This window comes from Anomaloglossus baeobatrachus, chromosome 1, assembly GCF_048569485.1.
Source record: "Anomaloglossus baeobatrachus isolate aAnoBae1 chromosome 1, aAnoBae1.hap1, whole genome shotgun sequence".
NCBI classification, from domain to species: domain Eukaryota; kingdom Metazoa; phylum Chordata; class Amphibia; order Anura; family Aromobatidae; genus Anomaloglossus; species Anomaloglossus baeobatrachus.
In genome coordinates this window covers 477,569,171-477,593,031 of record NC_134353.1, presented here as the reverse complement: position 1 = coordinate 477,593,031, position 23,861 = coordinate 477,569,171, and the positions used below count along the sequence as shown (strand labels likewise).

The window sequence follows — 23,861 nt, the reverse complement described above, 5'->3', positions numbered from 1 at the left end:
GTCCAGAGTCCCGACTTCGCGGTCAAGCCGCAGACTACGCTGGTCAAGGTCTAGAGCCCCGACTTCGTGGTCAAGCCACAGACTGCCGGTCAAGATCCAGAGCCGGGCCGTTGCTTCCTGTGCAGGGATATACATTACTGAGTGGGAACTGAGGCCATGCTTCAGAGAGCAGAGGCAGCCAGCTTCTATAGTGTGTGAGGAAACTCCCAATTTGGACTTGTGGCTTAACGAGTAACATTTTTGACTCTGCTTGGGCCTGTACACTGTATAGTTTTGTTAAGTTAAGTAGACTACAGTAACGAATAGAGTGACACTGACTCCTCATTATGTGCGCCATTGCATCCAGTCACCTACTGAAGTTTAAAAAGCATACGTTTGACTAGCTTCTGTAGGGGAGACAAAATGTTATGGTTGCATTCAGTATTTGTATGAGACTTCTTACTGTTAAAAGGAATAATTAAGTCACCACCCTCCACGTCCACCCAGTTGTCACCAACTTTAATTACATCAATCTGTATATACATGTAACATATACAATAGTTGAGTGTCAAAGTACTATCCATGGTAAAGGAAGTAGAATGATGGTGCCCTGCCATTGCATTCACACATCTGTATGACACATCCTAGTATTGTTTATTTTTTTTCTCAGACTGAACCCTGATCCATAGACTTTTATTGATCCATACACACATCAGTTTTATAAACGGGTTTGTGTCTGGGGTCCAGGAGACTCAGAGCATATCCCATTTTCATCTGTTTTGCAGATCAGATCATTTCAGTCTATGTAAATTGGTGAGATATGGATGAAACATAAATACATACTATGGTTATTCATAGTAGCACAAGCAACATGCTGCATTTAATTTTCTTGCTAAGAAATGGATCCTGGGACACTTTGGAGAAGAGGCTGTACCACTGGTGCTACCATTTTTCCATCCTGTACTGCATGGGAAATAGTTTGATGACTTAGGTGTAGAATGCAACAGCCAGTCTCCACATAAACCGTTAGAAGGTCTTTAAATGAAATTGAGCAACCAGCTAGACGTCTCACTTCAGGTCTCCATTGACCTCACGCTACCAATCTCAAAGGCTATCATGGTGCAGAACAAGACAGCCACAGAGGCTGGAATAGAGATTTTTCCACTTTATCAAGTCCTGATTTTTAATTGACTGCAACGATAGCTGGAGATTGGTATGGAGACCACGTGGGCAACGAAAGAAGAGGCCTTCATAAAGCTGGGTTTACACACTGCAACATCGCAAAGGACATCGCTGTAACGTCACCGGTTTGGTGACGCAATAGCGACCTCCCTAAGTCTCTACTAAGTCTCTGGTGAGCGTTCAAACAGGCAAACCTGGCCAACAACTCAACAGCGATCCGGACCTGCAGAGCGACCTAGCTGGTTGTTGGGGACGTTGATAAGCAGCCTTTTGAAAGGGAAGTTGCTAACAAAGTCTCTGCAAAGTCTTCACACACTGAAACTTCATGCTGCACAGCGGGAAACAAAGGACCTAGGAATGGTCCTGAACGATTTGTAACGATTACAACTTCACAGCAGGGGCCGGGTCGCTGATAGGTTTCACACACTGCAACATCGCAAACAACATCGCTATTGCGTCACAAAACCGGTGACGTTACAGCGATGTCGTTTGAGATGTTGCAGTGTGTAAACCCAGCTTAAGAGAATGTCCCACTGGTCCTACTACTAGCATTATGGTGTCAGGTGACAATGTAAAGTAGTCAGACCCCTCTAGCCCTCATTCCAGGTGCAGCTTTCAAGATCCTATCAATTCTTCTAGCACACCTCCTCCTAAAATGTCTGAATATGAAGTATTTGCGCCTTCATTGCCCAGGGCCTCACATTGTCAAAATGTGGCCCTGCTTGTCAGTGAATGGATTTCTGAACTCTTTGAATAAGATGCATAAAATCATTGGACGTTCCATGCTCGTTATTAGTGTTTCATAAGTACCATAAGCATACCTCCCAACTTTTGAAGAACAGAAAGAGGGAGAAAGTATGCATCGCATGCAGCATTACGGATTACGTTGGACTTTTTTTTGTTAAATTGTAATAAATTTGTGAATGAGGGTGTAGTCGGGGAATGTTTGTCCAAATAAAATTTAGAAAAATGACTAAACCCTTATAATGCATCTCACTGGATTCCTAATCTCAAAGAAATATTACAGAACACTCCTGGATAGTTCAATATCATAGACTGTTTATAGAATATAGGCCGATTTAGTTGAGCTTAGTTGAGCCAATAATAGCAGAACCAGATTTAGGAATCATTTGCAATCTAAACAGGCTAAATCATCCAACAACAAAAGAAATTGGTAAAAAATCACGGTGTGCTGACAATAACATGATATTGAAAGGGCACAAAATGATCGTATTAATGATAGCTAACAATCGTAGAACTAATGATTATTCTGAGTTCATAAAATGTTCATCTTCCGTCCTAAGCAACAATAATAGTTGCATATAGCTAATCGGCGGTTGTTTAATTGCTGACTTCAGCTTCTATAAACGGGACATTACCGCAAGGTAGTAAATGGTAAAAGGTAGTAAACGTGAGTTTAGACAAGAACACTGTACATCTTTTAAGGCTATGTGCTCACGTTGCGTAAATACATGCAGTTACGCTGCGCTTTGTAGCGCAGTGTAACTGAATGCGTCCTGCATCCCCTGCATAATCTATGGAGATTGTGCAGGGGCCGTGCGCACGTGGCATTTTAGAGCGCAGCGCTTCAGCTGCTGCCAGAAGCGCGCGTTCTAAGAAGTGACATGTCACTTCTTCCGTGCGCTTTGCCGGCAGCCCCTGCACTGTCTATGGCAGGAGCTGCAGGCAGAGCGCATGGAATCGGCTTTTTTTTTTTTCACTACCGACATTTTCTGCAGCGATTTGAAGCGCACATGTGCTCTTCAGATCGCTGCAGAAAATTTTGCAGTGACTGTACGCAATGTGCGCACATAGCCTTAAACTGTCTCTATAGCTATCCATGCATCATAGTAGTTAATCCGCAATTTTCATGTAATGCACCATCCTAAAATCTCTACTTTTTGCTTACCTTATACTACTGAGTATTTGCTTTGGGGTCTTGTCATTTTCTTGTGCCAGTCGCATCATGTCTAGAACTGCAAGGGCTAAGCACTGCTCTTGAGAATCAATGCTAACAGGCAGCTGAATTCGACCATTTATAAAGTCACTGCGATACTGCAATGAAGAAGAAAAGGAAATATCTGAGTTGTATGCATGTTATGAGGGACTTCTGATAAGTCTTTGGCTTTGTTAGCTTTTTCTGTTTCTATGGTAATGAATGTTACATCACATGAAAGACTTATGTGCATAAATCAGCCACTAAGGTGATGGCGTCTGAGTTCTGGGATATGGATGGTATGCTGCTAGTGGACTGCCTTCAAAAGGGTTCCACCATCAATGCAAGGTATTACATTGAACTTTTGGACCAATTGAAGGCAGCTTTGAAGGCAAAAAAGGCATGGCAAGCTGTCCAAAGGAATCTTGTTCCTGCAAGACAACGCCTCCTTCACACTGCAGAAGTGACCACGGCAAAACTGGCAGAGCTGAGCTTCCAGCTGCTTGACCACCCACCGTATTCACTCGATCTAGCTCCCTCCAACTATCGTCTGTTTCCAAACCTGAAGTAACACCACAAGGGTACCAAATTTCACACCATTTCTGATGCCATGGCTGCTACGGATGCCTGGTTTGAGGCACAACCGAAATCCTTCTTTATGCTAGCCATCAACAACGTGCAGCCGCTCTAAAAGGTATGACCCACAAGACACCACTCCTTGCACCTAGCCAGGTCCCTCAAAACAACAAACCCAATAGCCTCCCTTGACCTGTGGGGATGGCCAGGGCGTGGACAACAGTAGGGTATCCCTCGACTGTGGCTACCCCCCGGACCAATCTTATAGGTGTTTACAGTAGTCAGATCCTGGTCTTTCTCTGCCCTCATCTACATTGAGGTTGGTTGACACAAGGGGAGGGTTTAATACTAGAAGTTATCACCATCCCAATTGGGGTACACCTTGTCATGGTGAAATGGCTTTTACTATTTTTTTATTATTTTTTTTTTAAATCAAAAACAGTATTACTAATTAAGTACCTGATGTTATTTATAATTACTATTATTATTTACTTACTGCAGGGTTTATGCAATTTTTTTCTATCTTTAAATAGCATTAGCTAGGTCAATATGGAAGCACTTACAGCATAGTGTTAAAGAGAGAAGTAAACAAAATAAAATGATGAAGAATATTAGAAAGATTCATAAATTCACTAAGGTTACGCAATAATTAAATTAAAAGAAAAATGTTGGTTACCCTTTATTTATTAAGCTCTCGAATTGGCAACATATTGTTTTTACTTATAACTTACCTGAGCAAAGAGATAGTTGATAACCTGGTAGCTAAGAATGGGTTCAGGAGCCAAATTCATTAGGCAGCAGCGTGCAGATTTTTGATCACTGGTTCCAATCCATCCTGGAAAGAAGAATCTTTACATGGAGACAAGCAAAAAGAAAGCAATTAGCATAGAGCAAATACAGTGATAAACCTGTTGGTACTATTGAAGAAGAGTGTGAACTGCTGCTTTACTCGTCTTCTGGGCACGAGTGCTTTTCTCTGTTTTCTTCCATTTCAGATCCTGAAGTGTGCGGCTGGCTCACTGTTACCTTAATAAAGGGCCTTGTATAACTGCTTATTGGACATGACATTCAAAAGCACTTTATATATGTTATTTAATGGCGTGATCAACATTGATAATCTGCTTATTTGTGAGCTTACAATACAAGTTGCACGTTCTCTATAGTTTTATCAGAATATGCTGTACTGTTCATTTTGCATAAAGAACAAACATTTCTAAAATAAATAAAAATACAGTACAAATGTACTGAAACAGAATAGTGACATAGTGTAACACATTAGGCCAGGCTCACGTCGCATCTATAGCTATGCTCATGCCTCCATTTGGGGTTTAAGTTTGAATCCTTAAAAATTAGGATGTAGACATGCCATTGACTTTAATTGAGCAAAGAGAGTCTACAATGTAAAACATTGGACTGCTTTGATCTTCTTTTCGAAGTAGTCCTGTACTACAATATTGTGTCTGGCTAATTTTGAATCTCTTTGCCTCAATAAATTATTGACTCCTTCATGGACATGACTAAAAGACATTTTGGGGTAAGCTTCAAACAGAGTCGTGAATGGGGACATACAGTCAGGGCCAGAAATATTTGGACAGTGACACAAGTTTTGTTATTTTAGCTGTTTACAAAAACATGTTCAGAAATACAATTATATATATAATATGGGCTGAAAGTGCACACTCCCAGCTGCAATATGAGAGTTTTCACATCCAAATCGGAGAAAGGGTTTAGGAATCATAGCTCTGTAATGCATAGCCTCCTCTTTTTCAAGGGACCAAAAGTAATTGGACAAGGGACTCTAATGGCTGCAATTAACTCTGAAGGCGTCTCCCTCGTTAACCTGTAATCAATGAAGTAGTTAAAAGGTCTGGGGTTGATTACAGGTGTGTGGTTTTGCATTTGGATCTGTTGCTGTGACCAGACAACATGCGGTCTAAGGAACTCTCAATTGAGGTGAAGCAGAACATCCTGAGGCTGAAAAAGAAGAAAAAATCCATCAGAGAGATAGCAGACATGCTTGGAGTAGTAAAATCAACAGTCGGGTACATTCTGAGAAAAAAGGAATTGACTGGTGAGCTTGGGAACTCAAAAAGGCCTGGGCGTCCACGGATGACAACAGTGGTGGATGATCGCCGCATACTTTCTTTGGTGAAGAAGAACCCGTTCACAACATCAACTGAAGTCCAGAACACTCTCAGTGAAGTAGGTGTAGCTGTCTCTAAGTTAACAGTAAAGAGAAGACTCCATGAAAGTAAATACAAAGGGTTCACATCTAGATGCAAACCATTCATCAATTCCAAAAATAGACAGGCCAGAGTTAAATTTGCTGAAAAACACCTCATGAAGCCAGCTCAGTTCTGGAAAAGTATTCTATGGACAGATGAGACAAAGCTCAACCTGTACCAGAATGATGGGAAGAAAAAAGTTTGGAGAAGAAAGGGAACGGCACATGATCCAAGGCACACCACATCCTCTGTAAAACATGGTGGAGGCAACGTGATGGCATGGGCATGCATGGCTTTCAATGGCACTGGGTCACTTGTGTTTATTGATGACATAACAGCAGACAAGAGTAGCCGGATGAATTCTGAAGTGTACCGGGATATACTTTCAGCCCAGATTCAGCCAAATGCCGCAAAGTTGATCGGACGGCGCTTCATAGTACAGATGGACAATGACCCCAAGCATACAGCCAAAGCTACCCTGGAGTTCATGAGTGCAAAAAAGTGGAACATTCTGCAATGGCCAAGTCAATCACCAGATCTTAACCCAATTGAGCATGCATTTCACTTGCTCAAATCCAGACTTAAGACGGAAAGACCCACAAACAAGCAAGACCTGAAGGCTGCAGCTGTAAAGGCCTGGCAAAGCATTAAGAAGGAGGAAACCCAGCGTTTGGTGATGTCCATGGGTTCCAGACTTAAGGCAGTGATTGCCTCCAAAGGATTCACAACAAAATATTGAAAATAAAAATATTTTGTTTGTGTTTGGTTTATTTGTCCAATTACTTTTGACCTCCTAAAATGTGGAGTGTTTGTAAAGAAATGTGTACAATTCCTACAATTTCTATCAGATATTTTTGTTCAAACCTTCAAATTAAACGTTACAATCTGCACTTGAATTCTGTTGTAGAGGTTTCATTTCAAATCCAATGTGGTGGCATGCAGAGCCCAACTCGTGAAAATTGTGTCACTGTCCAATTTCTGGACCTAACTGTAGATGTGATGTGATCCCAGCTGCACTGCATATGTTGCATCCAAACAGTGTGTAAAATGAACACTTTTAGGATTTGGCTCTGTTTGTTGAGTGATCGCCATGTTACACAAAGTATGCAATTTATTTTCTTGTGGTTCTCTTTTTGCTTCTCTAAAATCCATCAAACTGGCAAATCATAAAGCAAATTGTGACAGTATTGTTCTGCCTTCTGCATTCAAGCTGTGTTTTTTCATTGTTTGCTTTGCTGTAAACTAATGTTTCCTTTACTAGGTTGTACTTTAGCTCCGTCTAGTGAGCAAATTTTAGTAGCATCAGCCTTGAATTTCATGCTTCCTTTCTCTTCCCCCTTGAGGTGCATTTTCGATAGGAAGCCTCCATTTCCTGATGACTCACAAACCGAGGACATGCATGCCATCTCTTGCTAAGTGCCATCATTGCGAAGTGCTGGGCAGTTACCTCAATGGCAGTTAGTCAGGGCAGGAGTCTGCAGGTAAATTACTCTTTGACGCCATCTGTTTTAACCTTAACTATTATCTCACTCTCTATCATCCTATATGCTTTTTCTGTTCACTTTCACCGCCCTGTCCCCCCTCCATCACCACTCATCCACATCAGCCCCTCTCTCCTCCCCTCTCCTATGTACAGCTCCCAGGCTCTTTTCACCTATCTTAATAATCTGACTCAATCAAGCTCCAGGGACTTCCAAAAAAAGCCATGCCACAAGTCCAAAAACCATCTGACCTTTCTCCTTCTACTCCTACTTCTTTCAGGTGATATCTCTCCTAATCCCGGTCCACCCCAGGCTAACTTTACCCCCTCCCCCACCTCCCATAGAAACCCTGATAATATTATTAACATTCCCTGTACACCCTCGCTTCCCTCTTTTAATTGTGCTCTATGGAATCCACGGTCCGTATGTAACAAGCTTCCTTACATCCACAACCTCTTTCTCAATAACTCTCTTAACTTACTAGGCCTAACTGAAACCTGGATTCAGGATTCTGATACTACTTCCCCTGCTGCCATCTCTCATGGTGGCTTACACTTTTCCCATTCACCAAGACCTGGAAACAGACATGGTGGTGGAGTCGGCTTACTCCTGTCCCCACAGTGCACCTTCCAGGTCATCCCCCCAGCTCCATCACTCTCATTCCCATCCTTTGAGGTTCACACCATCAGGCTCTTCCATCCCCTTCCCCTCAGAGTAGCTGTCATATACCGTCCACCAGGCTCACCCACCCAGTTCCTTGACCACTTTTCAGCCTGGCTGTCACACTTCATGTCCTCAGAGTTACCAACCCTGATCCTAGGAGACTTTAACATCCCCATGAACAGCCCCTCCTCCCCTTCTGCATCCCAGCTTCTATCTCTCACCACCTCCCTTGGCCTCTCACAGCTCTCATCCTCTGAGACACATGAAGATGGTAACACCCTTGACCTGGTCTTTATCCGCCTCTGCTCAATCTCTCACTTTGACAACTCACCTCTTCCCCTCTCTGACCACAACATCCTCTCCTTCAAGCTCACAAACCCTCGTCCGCCCCAGCACACTCCCACCAATCACACATTCAGAAACCTACAGGCCATCGATTCTCAGACACTTTCAGACTCTTTACACACATCACTGTCCCCTATATCCTCACTTTCCTGTCCTGATCTGGCTGTAAAGCACTACAATGACACACTCAGGACTACGCTAGACCAAGTAGCGCCCCTCACCCTCAGAAAGACCAAACACAGAGTAAAACAGCCCTGGCTCACATCACAAACTCGATTTCTCCAGCGATGCTCCAGGAGCGCCGAACGCCTATGGAGGAAAACCCGCACACCAGAAAACTTCATCCACTACAAGTTCATGTTAAGGACCTATAACTATTCCCTTCACCTCGCCAAACAGACCTACTTCACCAACCTTGTTTCCTCACTTGCCAACAATCCAAAAAAACTCTTTGACACCTTTCACTCCCTCCTCAGTCCCAAAGTACAGACCCCTGTCACAGCCCTTCATGCTGATGACCTGGCCTCGTATTTCACAGAGAAAATAGAAAACATCCGCCAAGAGATCAGCTCCCAGCCACCAAGCCCTGTGAATCCCATCCCTCCCCATATTCCATCCAGCTCACTTTCCACATTTGACCCAGTCACAGAGGAGGAAGTCTCCAGGCTCCTATCCTCCTCTCGTCCTACAACTTGCCCTACTGATCCCTTCCCCACACCTCTACTCCAGTCCCTCTCTCCGGTTGTCGCCACTCACCTAACTAAAATCTTCAATCTCTCTCTCTCTTCGGGTATCTTCCCCTCCTCCCTCAAACACTCTATCATTACTCCATTATTAAAAAAACCTTCTCTTGATCCGTCCTGCACAAGCAACTACAGACCAGTCTCCAATCTCTCCTTCATCTCTAAACTCTTGGAGCGCCTGGTCTACTCTCGCCTCACCCGCTACCTCTCCTCTCACTCTCTTCTAGATCCTTTACAGTCTGGCTTCCGCCCTTTACACTCAACAGAAACTGCCCTTGTCAAAGTGACCAATGACCTATTGACAGCAAAACGTAACGGTGACCACTCTCTGCTTATTCTTCTTGACCTTTCTGCTGCCTTTGACACTGTTGACCACCATCTCCTTCTCTCTATGCTCCACTCTATCGGCCTAAAGGACACTGTTCTTTCCTGGTTCTCTTCCTATCTTTCTGGCCGCTCATTCAGTGTATCATTTGCTGGCTCCACATCTTCTCCTCTTCCTCTCACTGTTGGGGTCCCTCAAGGCTCAGTCCTTGGCCCTCTTCTTTTCTCCCTCTACACTGCCCCAATTGGTCAGACCATCAGCAGATTTGGCTTTCAGTACCATCTTTATGCTGATGACACACAGCTATACACCTCCTCCCCTGAGCTCACCCCCGCTGTACTACAGAACACCAGTGACTGCCTGACTGCAGTTTGCAATGTCATGTCTGCTCTCTATCTGAAACTTAACCTTTCCAAAACTGAACTTCTTCTTTTCCCTCCATCTTCCAACTTTCCTCAACCTGACATCTCCCTCTCTGTGTGTGGCACAACGATAAGTCCTAGGCCGCAAGCCCGCTGCCTGGGGGTTATACTTGACACTGATCTTTCCTTCACCTCCCACATACAATCTCTTGCCCGCACCTGCCGCTTGCACCTCAAGAACATCTCTAGAATCCGCCCCTTTCTCACAATGGAAACGACAAAAACCCTCACCGTGGCCCTGATCCACTCTCGCTTGGACTACTGTAACTCTCTATTAATTGGTCTCCCCCTAACTAGACTCTCTCCTCTACAGTCAATCCTTAATGCAGCAGCCCGGGTCACCTATCTGGCTAACCGCTACTCGGATGCCTCTGCTCTGTGCCAGTCATTGCACTGGCTGCCCATATATCATAGGATCCAATTCAAACTGCTTGTTCTCACCCACAAAGCTCTCCACAGTGCAGCACCCCCCTACATCTCCACCCTCCTCTCTGTCTATCAGTCCACCCGTTCTCTACGCTCTGCAAGCGACTTTCGACTAACATCCACACTAATTCGAACCTCCCACTCCCGGATCCAAGACTTCTTCCGAGCTGCACCAACCCTCTGGAACGCTCTACCCCAAGAAGTTAGGACAAATCACAACTTACTCCGCTTCAGACGCACCCTAAAGACGCATCTTTTTAGGGCGGCCTATCACACTCCCTAATCAGATTCGATTCACATAGTCCCTCTACAACCTCTCACAACATAGCTCCACATCAAACTCCATGGCACCCAAAGGCATCTCAAGGCTCGGGCCCACTGGTCCAGGAAACCATTATCCAGCCCCATTTCCGTGAGATGGTTGGATTGTCATTGTAAATAAGCACTTGAACCTTGCCTCTCCCCCCATCTCATTGTAGATTGTAAGCTCTCACGAGCAGGGTTGTATTTTTTTTTTTCCCCTCTAAATATTGTATTTCTATAACTGTTACTTGTTTGTATATGATCCTCCTGAATTGTAAAGCGCTACGGAATATGTTGGCGCTATAGAAATAAAGATTATTATTATTATTATTATTATTCCCCATTTTATTCCCTGTGTGATGATAACGCTGGTAAGGAAATATTTCTTTTTTTTTTGCCATCTGCAGCTCTGGACTCTCACTATGTTAGATAGCTGCATGTATTAAGTTAGGTTTAAGCTGCCTTTACATTTGCATCAGGCTTCTGTATGTATCTTCCCTGTGCTAAATTGTACATATCTTATTGTTCTAGTTTCACCAATCAATCAAACAATTGCACTGAGTGGGGGAGGGCACCACAGAAATAATTACAGGGGATCCAAACCATACAGCACATCCTGAAACACATGAAATAACAAAAGAAGAACAAGCGGGATGTGCAAAATATGGGATCACCCGAATATATTTAAAAAATGAGATCTACTAAGTTAATCATAAGACAGAGAAAAATGGCACACAATAAAAACAATTAAAAAGCACAAAGCCAAAGAACCCCAAGAGGTGTAGATTATATATATATATATATATATATATATATATATATATATATATATATATAAAAAACCTCATATTGCACCTACAACCTAACCCATAGAATAATATCAAAGTTATCATAATATTAAATACCATCAAATATGTAATACTATATGCAAGAAATGGACAATTACCTATAAATTAACAATTCATTTGAATGCATAATTACCAGCAGAGGAGGGAGGGACATCCGATGGAGAGAACAAGCGTTCGACATGGAGGCCGCCATGGTGACCATGTTGCCTTTAGAAGGCTTGTTCTAAGCACTCTTCCTATGCGCATGCATGGACTTATGTTGAGTCATATTCCAAAATACCTATCAGTTACACTGTGCACTTAGGTTTAGTGTGCGGTAGCTGCGTGTACTGCATAGCCATTATTGCGCATGTGTCCTTTTACGAAACTGGAGTACTAGTTTTATTCTTGTAGCTATTGGTCTACAAGGTGCACATCGACCTGTTGGCAGTTAGCGCACAATGGCATTTCACAATACTGTTTCTCTTCCTCATCGGGTAACATCATCTTGTCATGTGAGATGATCACATGGGCAACATGGTGGCCTCCATGTCGGATGCTTGTTCTCTCTGGCGGGTTCCCTCCCTCCTCTGCTGGTAATTATTCATTCAAATGAATTGTTAAATTTTAATGTATAGGTGTATTTAAGACAGGGTCTGGCCTAGTCTCATCACACTTTTTCCCTGATGAAGCCATTCCCACGTGGCGATACGCGTGGGGTTTCCTTACCCCCACCCTTTGCACTACTTTACCTTTGACTCACTGTCCATCAATGGTCCACATTTGGGGTTGCATGTTTCCTCTTGCTCTATGTTTGCATTCCAGCCCTGACAGGTTTGGTTGTCTGATATGGTATTTTGCACCCTTGCTTTGACGATACTTGCATCTTCTGTTGATACCTGCATGTCTTTCCTTTTACATACAAATTGGCCATCTTTTTGCATATAGTATTACATATTTGATGGTATTTTCTCTCCCCATGCTTCTATGTTTTTGTGGCCTGGTGAGTCAAACTTTGTTATTATGCTTGAGCTTAAGTTGTAGGTGCAATATGATTTATATATACCATCTACACCTCTTGGGGGTTCTTTAGCTTTGTGCTTTTTAATTGTTTTTATTGTGTGCCTTTTTACTCTGTCTTATGATCAACTTAATAAAACTAATTTTTTAAATATATTCGGGTGATCCCATATTTTGCACATCCCGCTTGTTCTTCTTTTGTTATATCAATCAAACAAAGACATCTACTAATGTTCAATAAATAAAGACTTCCTTCAAGCAACAGTCTCCTTATTGCTTTAGTGTATAAAGGTTTAACTGCCTGTCAATCTTCATACGCTCCAGAGCCCATGTACGGAGGACAGAAGAAGTATACTACTCACTGTTAGGATTCAGCATGCTGCAGTGCTTGCCAAAATTTTCAGTATCTAAGAGAATGCCTTTAAACGTTTAAGTGTAACTCGAAGATGCGCTAAAATGTTGCGACTTTAAGTATTCTCACTGATTTTTTTTTCAAAGTGGGTGGAGCTGGGGCAAAAGAGGGTGTGGCAGCAACCACTCTTCAAATTAATGACAGGCATCAGCCTTCCTTACTGCACAAATCTTATGCCAGCAGAAACTGGAGTAATATTAGTGGCAAGGCGCACATGGAGGTCTCCTGATTCATGAAGAGGCGTGCACCAGCTGCAAGTATGCTGGCATTTTGTCTGGCTCTGTAATGATGCACTGCAGAGTCAGCTGTCAGTTAAAGTGTCGAGGCATGTTTATGTGTCACCCAGGGTTATGGGGTACTCGGTCCCGGGCGGTGTACTGCTGGAGAAGTGTCAATTGGTGGCCGTTGCGCCGTCCCGTACCCTGGGTGCTTTTTTTAAAAGGGGTACATTTACAGGGAAGATTTGAATAGACTTTATATCGTGATGCAACTTGCGGGTTACGGCTAATTAGTGGAGCCTCCGCTGCACAGTTCTCACTACTGGGGCTGGTGTTTAGTGGCAGCCTGAATGTTGGGCCCTCCGCAAGTAGGGCCAGGCCCCAGGGGATAGATGATGTTGATGGGTGCGGAAGAAGGTAGGCCACACACAGGGTTGCAGTGTAACTGGTTCTTTTATTCACGGTGAGATGTAAACTGGTCACCTGAGGCAGGCTGGTCTTAGCTGCAGTGTAAAGATGACTATGAATGGTGCATGCGCTAATAAAGAAAGAAAAAAAATCAATCTGCACATGCGCCGCTGCCGCTCATATTCATCTTTAACCTGTAGCCAAGATCATGGTATGTGCATGTGCTGATTCCGGCGCTATTTTATAGTAGAGTTGGAGAAAAAGTTGCACATAATGCTGCGCATGCAGTGGCCATAGTGTTAATCGGCAGAGAGGAAACATTTAAATCGAGGGGAAGCAGGCATCTAGGGGAGGAAGCATTACTGGAGACCCAACCCACAAAGTCCTGCTCTGATGTACATGTCATTCAAGCAATGTACTCATTTCTGGACCTTTGATGACATTTTTTTCTGCAATCAAAGATCCAATCTCTAAACTGAAGGTATGATTTGATTCACCATCCTAACAACAGTATGGCACTGTGTGTACTTTATATGTGAAAATCCTGCTGGTTGGTTCCCTTTAAAGACAGATATTTATATACGGTATTATACCAATCAAACAATTCCTTTAACTCCTCTTCTGGAATTGTGCACACCGGGTATTAGTGGCTAAGCTCCATGGAAACTAGCTATAGAGATGAGCGAGTACCGTAATATTCGTATGTGTTATACTCGTAACAAATACTTTGTAATACTCGCGTATTACTCTGTCTCTCCAGTCTCAGATGTAGCAGAGTCAGGACCGTCATGGGACCTCATGTGGATTACGTCGGACTTGGGTGTAATTGGGGTTAATTATGTGGTCAAAGCGGGTGGTTTTATATTTTATTCCAAATAAAGGATTTTTCTTGGTGCATGTGTATTTCTTTTTACTTATAGAATTAGTGATACGGGGTCTCATAGAAGACCCATTCGCATCACTAATTCTGGGCTTGATGTTAGCTGTGCGCTGTTTTTAACCCCTCATTACCCAGATTGCCACCACATCAGGGCAATTGGAACGAGTTGGGTTAAGTCCCAGGACTGTCACATCTAATGGATGCTGGCTGATATTTTTAGGCTGGGGGGTTCCCAATAACGTGGGGCTCCCCAGCTTGAGAATACCAACGCTCAGCTGTGAGTCTTTGTTTTGGCTGAGTATCAAAATTGGGGGACCGCACGTCTTTTTTTTATTTATTTATTTATTTATTTATTTTACTGTCTGATATAGATCCACTCACCAGCGGCTGTGATTGGTTGCAGTCAGACAGCTGTCACTCAGCGTGGGGGCAAGTCTGACTGCAACCAATCACGGCCATTGGTGTGGAGGGGAAGCAGTGAATATGTATGAGCCTAATGAGTGGGTGTAGTGAGTATGTAATGAGGCTAATGAGTGGGTAGGGAAGAAAATGAGAGGCAGCAGGAGCAGTGTGACAGCTGCACCGCGGCGTGATTGGTGAGTATGAAGCACTTGGAGAGAGACGCTGGCAATGTAATGTGCACAAAATGGCGGCGGCCAGCCAATCACAGTAATGCCACAGCCAAGATGGCTGTGGCATTACTGTGATTGGCTAAGAAGCCTAACATGTTTAGTGGCTGCAAATCAGGCGCCAAACATGCTGGGCAGAACATCCGAATATAGCGAGGCGAATACACCATTACTCGCTATATAATGAATACCCCGAATACTGTACTATTCTGCGAATAGTAATGAATACATTCACTCATCACTAGTTATAAATTATGAAAGATAAAAGCTAAAGAATATCCCTTTAAGAAAGAAAAAACTGGAATGCAGCACCTGATTCGATAAAGCACAACATAAGCTACTCCTTCATCCACTGTAAAGATGTGATTTGGGTTATACCAGGTCTTGAGATCAGGAGATACCAATGCAAACAAGGAATGATATACTGGTAGGATTCCTGAGTGGCCAGAAAGAAAAGGAAAATTATAAGAGATTCATAAAGAAAGTAAAAACAAAAACTTTTTCATTATTTTAAAAGATGAAACAGATGATACATGGTGTCATATTATCTAGGTATAGCAATCTACATTGTGGATTTATCTTTAACACATGGCAAGTAAATTTCTAATAAGATTGATGTCTACATCAAATCATTGTACATTACAGTTGAAACCAGAAATTTACATACACTATCTAAAAAGACACATCTGCATGTTTTTCTCACTATCTAACATGAAATCAGAATGAACCTTTCCCGCTTTAGGTCAATTAGGAACAAAAATTATTTATATTTGCCAAATGCCAGAATAATGAGAGAGAGAATGTTTTAAGGCATTTTTATTACTTTCTGCAAAGTCAAAAGTTTCCATAGACTAAAGGCCCCACGCAGCGACATCGCTAACGAGATATCACTGGGGTCACGGAATTCGTGATGCACATCCAGCGTCGTTAGCAATGTCATTGCGTGTGACACTAACCAGCGACCGCTAACGATCCAAAATACTCACAAAATCGTTGATTGTTGACACGTCGTTCCTTTCCCAAATATCGTTACTCGTTTAGGACGCAGGTTTTTCGTCGATCCTGAGGCATCACACATCGCTATGTGTGACACCCTGGGAACGATGAACAACAGCGTTCCTGCATCCTCCGGCAACAAGGTGGGAGTGACGTTCATGTGGCTGCTCTCCGCCCCTCCTCTTCTATTGGTGGACGAACCTACCCCTTACAAAAGAGTTTGTTCGGCGGCCACAGCGACGTCGTTAGTAAGGTATGTTGGTGTGACGCGTACCAGCGATATTCTTCGCCACGGGCAACGATTTACCCGTGACGCATGAATGACGGGGGTGGGTGCGATCGCTAGTGTCATCGCTAGTGATGTCGCTGCATGTAAAGCAGCCTTAAGAGTACTATGCCTTTAAACAATATGCCACAGCCCATATGATGATGTCATGTCTTTGAAAGCTTCTAGTAGGTTAAATGGGAACATCTGAGTTAATTAAAAACACACCTGTGGATGTGTGCTGCCCCCACATTAGCAGCCGGGCTGCTCGGATCCGGATATGCAGTGGCTCGAGGGGTCTCCGGACCCGGGGGTCATGAGGACACTCAAATAAAAAGTGGCGTAATATGTACAGGGGATTGTGAGATGTAAGATGGAGTACCACCGCTGCTGTTGGGGAGCACTCAGGGGCGGTGGAGCGGCAGCTGGGTGTTTAACCCTTCCATGGGTAGGGGTGGATGCCCCGGGGCTCAGTGTCCAGAACACGGGAGGTGATGGCTGCCAGTGGCGGGGCGCCGGGCCGGACCCGAGGGTGTTGGTGTACTCACAATTAAATGATTGCACATAAGTCCGCTGGTAAACCAAGGTGTCAGCGGCCGGCTGCCACCTCCAGGTGTATACAGTTCCCACACCCGGCTGGTGTACCAATGTCCCTTCCTCTGGCACAATGTACTTTTCTACTCTTTTGGACAACCTCGTGTGGAATGGGGAAGTCCTCTCCCGGTTCTGTTTTTGTTGGGAGATGTGCCCACGAAAACTGACCCTTGGGATCTCAGTGGGTTGTTGCGGATACCCTATCCCCCACTGTGGGCTGCCGTTTCACTCTATCTGGGCTAACACACTGGAACAACGTCTGGAAGCTTGTCCCCGGCCTGGTTAATTAGAGAAGGGGCTTGCAACCATCTTCTAACGAGGGTCCAGGTACCCCAACTGTGTACGGCTTCCGGACAGGATCTCCGCTGTCGGTACTAGCGGGCTCCAACCCTGCCCCGGTCCACTTTGGATTTCCTGCGACCGGATTCCCGTCGCCTTTGGACACGGTCCACTGCTTGCCACCTAGCCAGTAGACCAGGGCCACTACCCTCACTACCCGTCACTAGGCTCAGCCTTCAATTCCACCTCCAACTTGACTGAATTCAGACTTGAACTGCCCTCTGACACTGACACTTCGACACTCTGGTTCCCTCCCCTGGATCCTCAAGACCCCTAGGTGGGCGCTGCCAATCTGCCTGGTCCCGCCCACTGGTGTGTCCTTCCTACCCTGAGGGGGGTGGCTAGGGTTTTGTGGCAGATGGTACCTGATGTGGGATGGTGTTGTGTGGGGTGAGTGTCTCTCTGTGACCACCTGGCGGCACCAGGGCGCCACAAATGTATTTTAATGCACAACTGAAACATACTACTTCTTCATGTAGCATCATGGGAAAGTCAAAAGAAATCAGCCAAGATCTCAGGAAGAGAATTATGGACTTGCCCAAGTCTGTTTCATCCTTGGGTGCAATTTCCAGATACCTGAAGGTGCCTTGTTCCTCTATACAAAGAATTATATGCAAATACAAACAAGATGGAAATGTCCAGCCATCATACTGCCGAGGAAGGATATGGGTTCTATGTACCAGAGATGATCGTGCTTTGGTCAGACATGTGCATATCAACCCAAGAACAAAAGCAAAAGAACTTGTGAAGATGCTGGCGGAAGCTGGTGAGATTGTGTCATTATCCACAGTGAAACAAGTACTGTATCAACATGGACTTAAAGGCAACTCTGCCAGGAAATTCAAATTAACCTAAAACGGGAATGATTTATTCTGATTTCATGTCAGATAGTGAGAAAAACCTGCAGATGTGTATTTTTAGATAGTGTATGGAAACTTCTGGTTTCAACTGTATATATGAGTATACAAAACAAGAGGTATACTATATCAATAGCGATAACAACACCAAAAAAACATGCATTGGTAATACTGCCTTTTCTCAGTGATGTGCTGTGGTTTTGACTTCCTTTCCAGTGAATTCCTTTTAATCATAGTGGGTTTGGCAACCAATAATTTATGTTTTTAATCTTTGCAGGATGCTGTATTAGTGGGATATAGAGTGTTGGTACATAGAAAATGTTACAATATGCTGTTATCCACCATGTTGCACTATACGCTTTATGTAGACACATTTAAAATACTAATCCACTGTTCTCATAAACAATAGGTGTATGAGTGGATAGTCATCAGAATTGTCCAAATGTGCTATCTCCATTCTACACCATTGCCTGTCTGTTTCATGCAGTAAACTGGTATTTAAACCATACATTGGTAAGTGTGATCATTTTTCAATAATGTATATTGACCACTTTTCTTTTTAGTAAAAGAATAATACAGTGAATCCCTATTGTGCCTCATACTGTGACTACAGTACAACCAAGACAGATTTATTGTCAAGCACTGGTGCATATAATGTGGAGCTTGTTTGTGGTGTGTAACCATGGAGACACATAGGTCTACATAGGAATGGTAAACAAATGCACTTAAAGTTAAAATGGATTGTTACTTCAGGTTCATTAGAACTCTATAAAATAGTTAAAAAGGCAGTCATGGCCTTTAACTGGAAGGAAAGTCAGTATTAAAGGGGATGGCCATTATTTCATAATCCCTATCATGAAAACTAACTGCCACAGATATGATGTTTTGCTTTCCCTAATTTTTTGTAACGGCTTCCCTGGCCACATCATCTCTTGTTGAGAATCCTCTGACCTATGTGATTTCACATGCAATTTTCCCTTACTTCCTGGCTCTGGAATCTGATGTGGCGTCACAGTCATGTGACTTTTCATGCGCTGTGGGTGGGTGGGGCTCTATTCAGCAGAGCTAGTTCAAAGAGAGAATAGGGCACCAGTGAACATAATGGGATCTGACCAATAGCGCGCCAAAAGAAAACAGTATTAGAGTATAAAAGTAACGTGCACAACAATTGTGATCACCAACGCAAATATAATTTTATACATATATATAATATGAATAGTAAAAAAAATAATATATATTATATGAAAATATAATGTATTGATACAAAAAGCAAAAAATACATATAAACAACGGCGCACAGTTTTAAAAACGATTAGAAAAGCAAATGGCTATATACACTATCATGAGTGTGTTCCTATAAGGAGACCACATTCCTCCTCCACAACCTACAGCCAGGGAGATATCTACACTGAATAGATGGCACAAAAACAGAATACAAATATAAGGCAGAGAAAATTCATAGTTCTATTGCAGACAATTTAATATTAGTGCCCGAAATGACAGCGTATAGTCAGGATCCAATAAATAGAGAGCAGAAAAAAATACTTGATAAAATAGCAGCAATAACATACATACAGCCTCAATCACATATTAAGTTGGAGCAGAAAACATCAAGTTTTTCAAGTAAATAAGAACTAATACGTCAATATAGTACTGATATCATAATGGTAGCACATAGTATAGTCCCAGTCAGATATAAAGCAAAAAAGAGGACAAGATTATTCATGTGAATCAAAGCTGAAACAGTAAAATCATAAACTAAGTGCAGAATAACCATTCAAAAATGGAGACCTGCCATGGAGACTCCATGTGTATCGCCACAAAGAGGCTTGCTCCTGGCAGCGGTACTCTAAGAATGGGCACCGGGCAGGTTCAAAATTCTATTAACGTGCTGATTAAACCCATATCTTCAGGTTTAATAGTTTTATTTTTTCTCATAGCAGGTTCCCTTTAAGAGACTGCCTTTAATGTACTTTATTTCTACATACCGCAAGATTTGGCAGCCGCAATGCAAAGCTCTTCAGCAGAATACTGTCCTCCAGGGAAGACCATGTGTGGATCAGAATGGGAAGTAGATGGCAAGGAAGATGAATATAAGAGCAGTTTAAGAGATCCTGTGGCAGAAGAGAACGAGCTGCAAGAGCGTGAACTGCATAGGAGAGGGGCCTCTTCACCAGACATCTGTGGAAATATTAGATTTGTTACTTGTTTGTGAAAAATACTGTATGACATGGCCTGTTTCAAATCTGACAAATACAATCAAGTAAATGACCTATATAATTCATTTTGTGCTTGCTAAACACACAGTGTTCATAAGGGTCCTCATAACAGAGCGAAACAAAGTTGCATCTGCAGTGGTACCCCATAAATCAGCAAGTTTGGTCATCCATACAGTCTCTGACAAAAGTTCTGTTGCTTATCCAAGTTATGTAAATAAAACCTTATAACCTGACTTTAAATTCATCCATTGGTTTCATAAATTACTCTTTTGGAAGCTGAAACCCTCCCAAATTTGGTTTAGGTTAAGAAAATAAAGTTGCTGCAAAGCTGAAATATTGATCATTTAATGAACACACAATGGTCAGATTTTGGCAAGACAAATATTTTGTCGCCTTGTCATATAATGTACCCAATCCTAGTTTACATCCTCACCTGTGCTCACTAAATGATTGCTTAATTAGTGGGTGTGTATAAAAAGAAACCCAGCACTCCAGACCTTCAGTTGAACTGCAACTTGACCTCTGACAACATGCCAAAAATCAATCCTGAGACCAAAGCCTTGATTATCAAGAGGCTGAAGACCAGATCCACTGCAGTGGTGGCTGGCACCTTTAATGTGTCTCAGCCTCAAGTACAAAGAATTAAAAAGATTTGAAGAGACTAGAGATGTTTTTGACAAGCCCAGGTCTGGCAGACCCCGCAAGACAACTGCTCAGGAGGAACGTTTGTTGCTTAGAAAATCCAAATACAGCCCCTCTTCCACTGCAGCAGAGCTCCATAAGGCCTGATCAGCTCAAGTCCCTGTGTCAACTAGAACAGTTTGTAGGATTCTATCTCAAAATGGCCTCCATGGTCGAATCAGTGCCCAGAAGCCAGCACTAAACAAAAGGCATTTAAAAAAACGTGTGGCATTTGCCAAATCCCACAGCCTGCTAAACAGATGGACGCTGGAAAAATGGCAGAAGGTGGATTTCTCTGATGAATCTTCAGTTGAATTACACCACAGCCACCACAAATCCTGCAAGAAACGTACTGGAGCCCGTATGGATCCAGAAAACAGTTAAGTTTTGTGGTGGAAAGATCATGGTCTGAGGTTACATTCAGCATGGGGGTGTGCGAAACATTTGAAAGGTGGAAGGCAATAGCAATAGCCTAAAATATCAAGAAGTATTAGCTACCTCTTACATTCCCAATTATAAAAGGGTCAAATTCTGCAGCAGGATGGTGCTCCATCTCATATATCCATCTCTACATCAAAATTCCTCTTGGCAAAGAAGATCAAGGTGCTCAAGGACTGGCCAGCCCAGTCACCAGACATGAACATCATTGAGCATGTTTGGGGTAGGATGAAAGAGGAAGCTTGGAAGACAAAACCATCATCTGGGAGGCATGTAAGACTGCATTCTTTGCTATTCCTGATGACTTCATCAATAAATTGTATGAATCATTGTTGAACCACATGGATGCAGTCCTTCAAGCTCATGGAAGTCACACAAAATATTAAATATGGCTCTAATAGCCCCACAACTTCATTCACCAATGTTATGCAACATATCTTTGTATTAGAAGTTAATTATTTGTTTGAATTGCACATTACTTTCTGTGGGCGACAAAACTTTTGTCTTGCCAAAATCTGACCTTTCTGTGTTCATTAAATGATCAATATTTCAGCTTTGAAGCAACTTTATCTTCATAACCTAAACCAAATTTGGGAGGGTATCAGCTTTCAAAAGAGTAATTTATGAAACCAATGGATGAATTTAAAGTCAGGTTATAAGGTTTTATTTACATAACATGGATAAGCGACAGAACATTTGTCAGGGACTGTAATAGCAAGTCACAATATAACCAAGCCTGTGACATTGACAATGCAAGCCACAGTGTGTCTACAAATTATTTACATATCAACTAAGGTTGGGTGTGGAGACATGAGGGTCAGTGGGTGCTCTCGTCTACTGGCCTGGCTGTCTTCAGAAAGACCACACAGGCCGTCACTCATCCCGCTGAACGCCCAAACTTCTTCCTCATGGGCAGAAAACTACTCAGATAACACAGGAAAGTACCACACTCCCGTAAGATTTTAGTGGGTTACCAATAGACAACATATAGTACATTCCCAGCAAAAACACAAGATAGTGCAAGTGACAAACTCTCACCCTCCTGTTGGTTTGCCAGAGATTAGAACCTCCGTAACTTTGGGATATGCAGGGCCACTACCCCAGCCAGCAGCACTCTGCTTTTGGTGGGTACACACTGAGAGGAGACAGTGGGAAGCTTAAGAAGTCAACCAAGCACAGTGAAGGATGCGGCCGGGTGACTGGACTGTCCCAACCTGGGTTCTCCACATGAATTTGTGGGCTCAATGTTGGGTAGTGGATCAGTTCTGTAATCCACCACCTGGAACCATGGTACCCAGGCTAAAGTCCTGTAGAATTACACCGGTGGCAAGAGCAGGCCCCTTTTTATATCCCTCAGCACCCCATTTCAGAACATTGTGCCCCACAGGATTGTGAGGAGATACAAATGTCTGGTCCCTCATTGTTTGCTAGTTCTATTAGACTGCATAATTGTTCTCCAAATGCAGACTAGTACACCCCAGGGGGGGCTGATGTAATCTGTAATCAGCAGGCAATCCACAAATTAGCATGCAAAAAGGGCCACCAGACAGTCTCACATGAAACAACGGCCCATGTCCCTTGACTTACTATGCAAAGAAATAGTACATCTGGCATAAATAATAATAGTTCACCCTCACACTGGGATTACACATTAGAAGATTGCCAGCCAAACGATGATTCGAGAGATTGTTCAACTGACAGCCATCTCAGCCAACCCTCCTATGTGCAAGAGTGCTTTTTCAACAAAGCTATCCTGTGTTCTCTATGAGGAAGCTGCCAAATGACTTGTCAGCTGGCGGCTTACAATGATGAGCAAAAGGGTAACAATGTTTTGAGCTTTTCACTTTCAGGCTTCATCTTGCCATCCACTAGTGCTTTGAACATGAGACTAAAATCATTTTATAGACAATAAGCTTGGTTATCTCATACATAAATTTGACTTGCAAATATTAAGCATATGATTAGTTATGCAGATTCTTGTCATGTCACTGCATTGTTACTGTTTTGCTCCTGGTGGTAGAAAAATCATTTTCTTCCTTTATACTACAACGTACAGCCTGTTCTCACATTCCCTAATAGCTCACTGTGTTACTGGGTTAATTCCCAAGTACAGGTCACTGGGGTGAATCAAGAAGCAGCCATGAAGAATATTTCCCAAGGAAAGAGAAACAGCATCATCCTGCTCATCAATAGAGGTATCTCAGTAAAGAAAATTTCCAAACTGCATCATGTGAGGCCATGACAGTTAGAAGAATACAAAATCAGTTCTGGCGTTACAAATCTGGCAGTGGAGGTGGCTCGTATGCTTCATAATAGTGAGATCACAAACGTCCATGCAAGCACTGTGCAATGCATATGTGGAAAGGTGGCCCAAACAAAGGTAAAGAATAAAGAAGCCTCGACTTCATTATTTTCATAACAAGCATTGGCTCGAGTATGCAAAAAAGTACAAAAAGTGTACCGCAGAAGATT

The 23,861-nt window shown here is 43.0% G+C and overlaps 1 protein-coding gene across 1 annotated transcript in view; it reads right to left on the bottom strand.

Moving 5' to 3' along the window:
• JAK3 (Janus kinase 3) overlaps positions 1 to 23,861 on the bottom strand; it is a 482,226-nt gene that overhangs the window by 399,740 nt on the left and 58,625 nt on the right. The window contains exons 2-5 of the mRNA XM_075314904.1: positions 20,040 to 20,232; positions 15,313 to 15,436; positions 4,405 to 4,522; positions 3,071 to 3,216 (exon numbers count right to left, since the gene is read on the bottom strand). Coding sequence (XP_075171019.1) covers positions 3,071 to 3,216; positions 4,405 to 4,522; positions 15,313 to 15,436; positions 20,040 to 20,232 — 581 coding nt within the window. The remainder of the gene's footprint in view (positions 1 to 3,070; positions 3,217 to 4,404; positions 4,523 to 15,312; positions 15,437 to 20,039; positions 20,233 to 23,861) is intronic.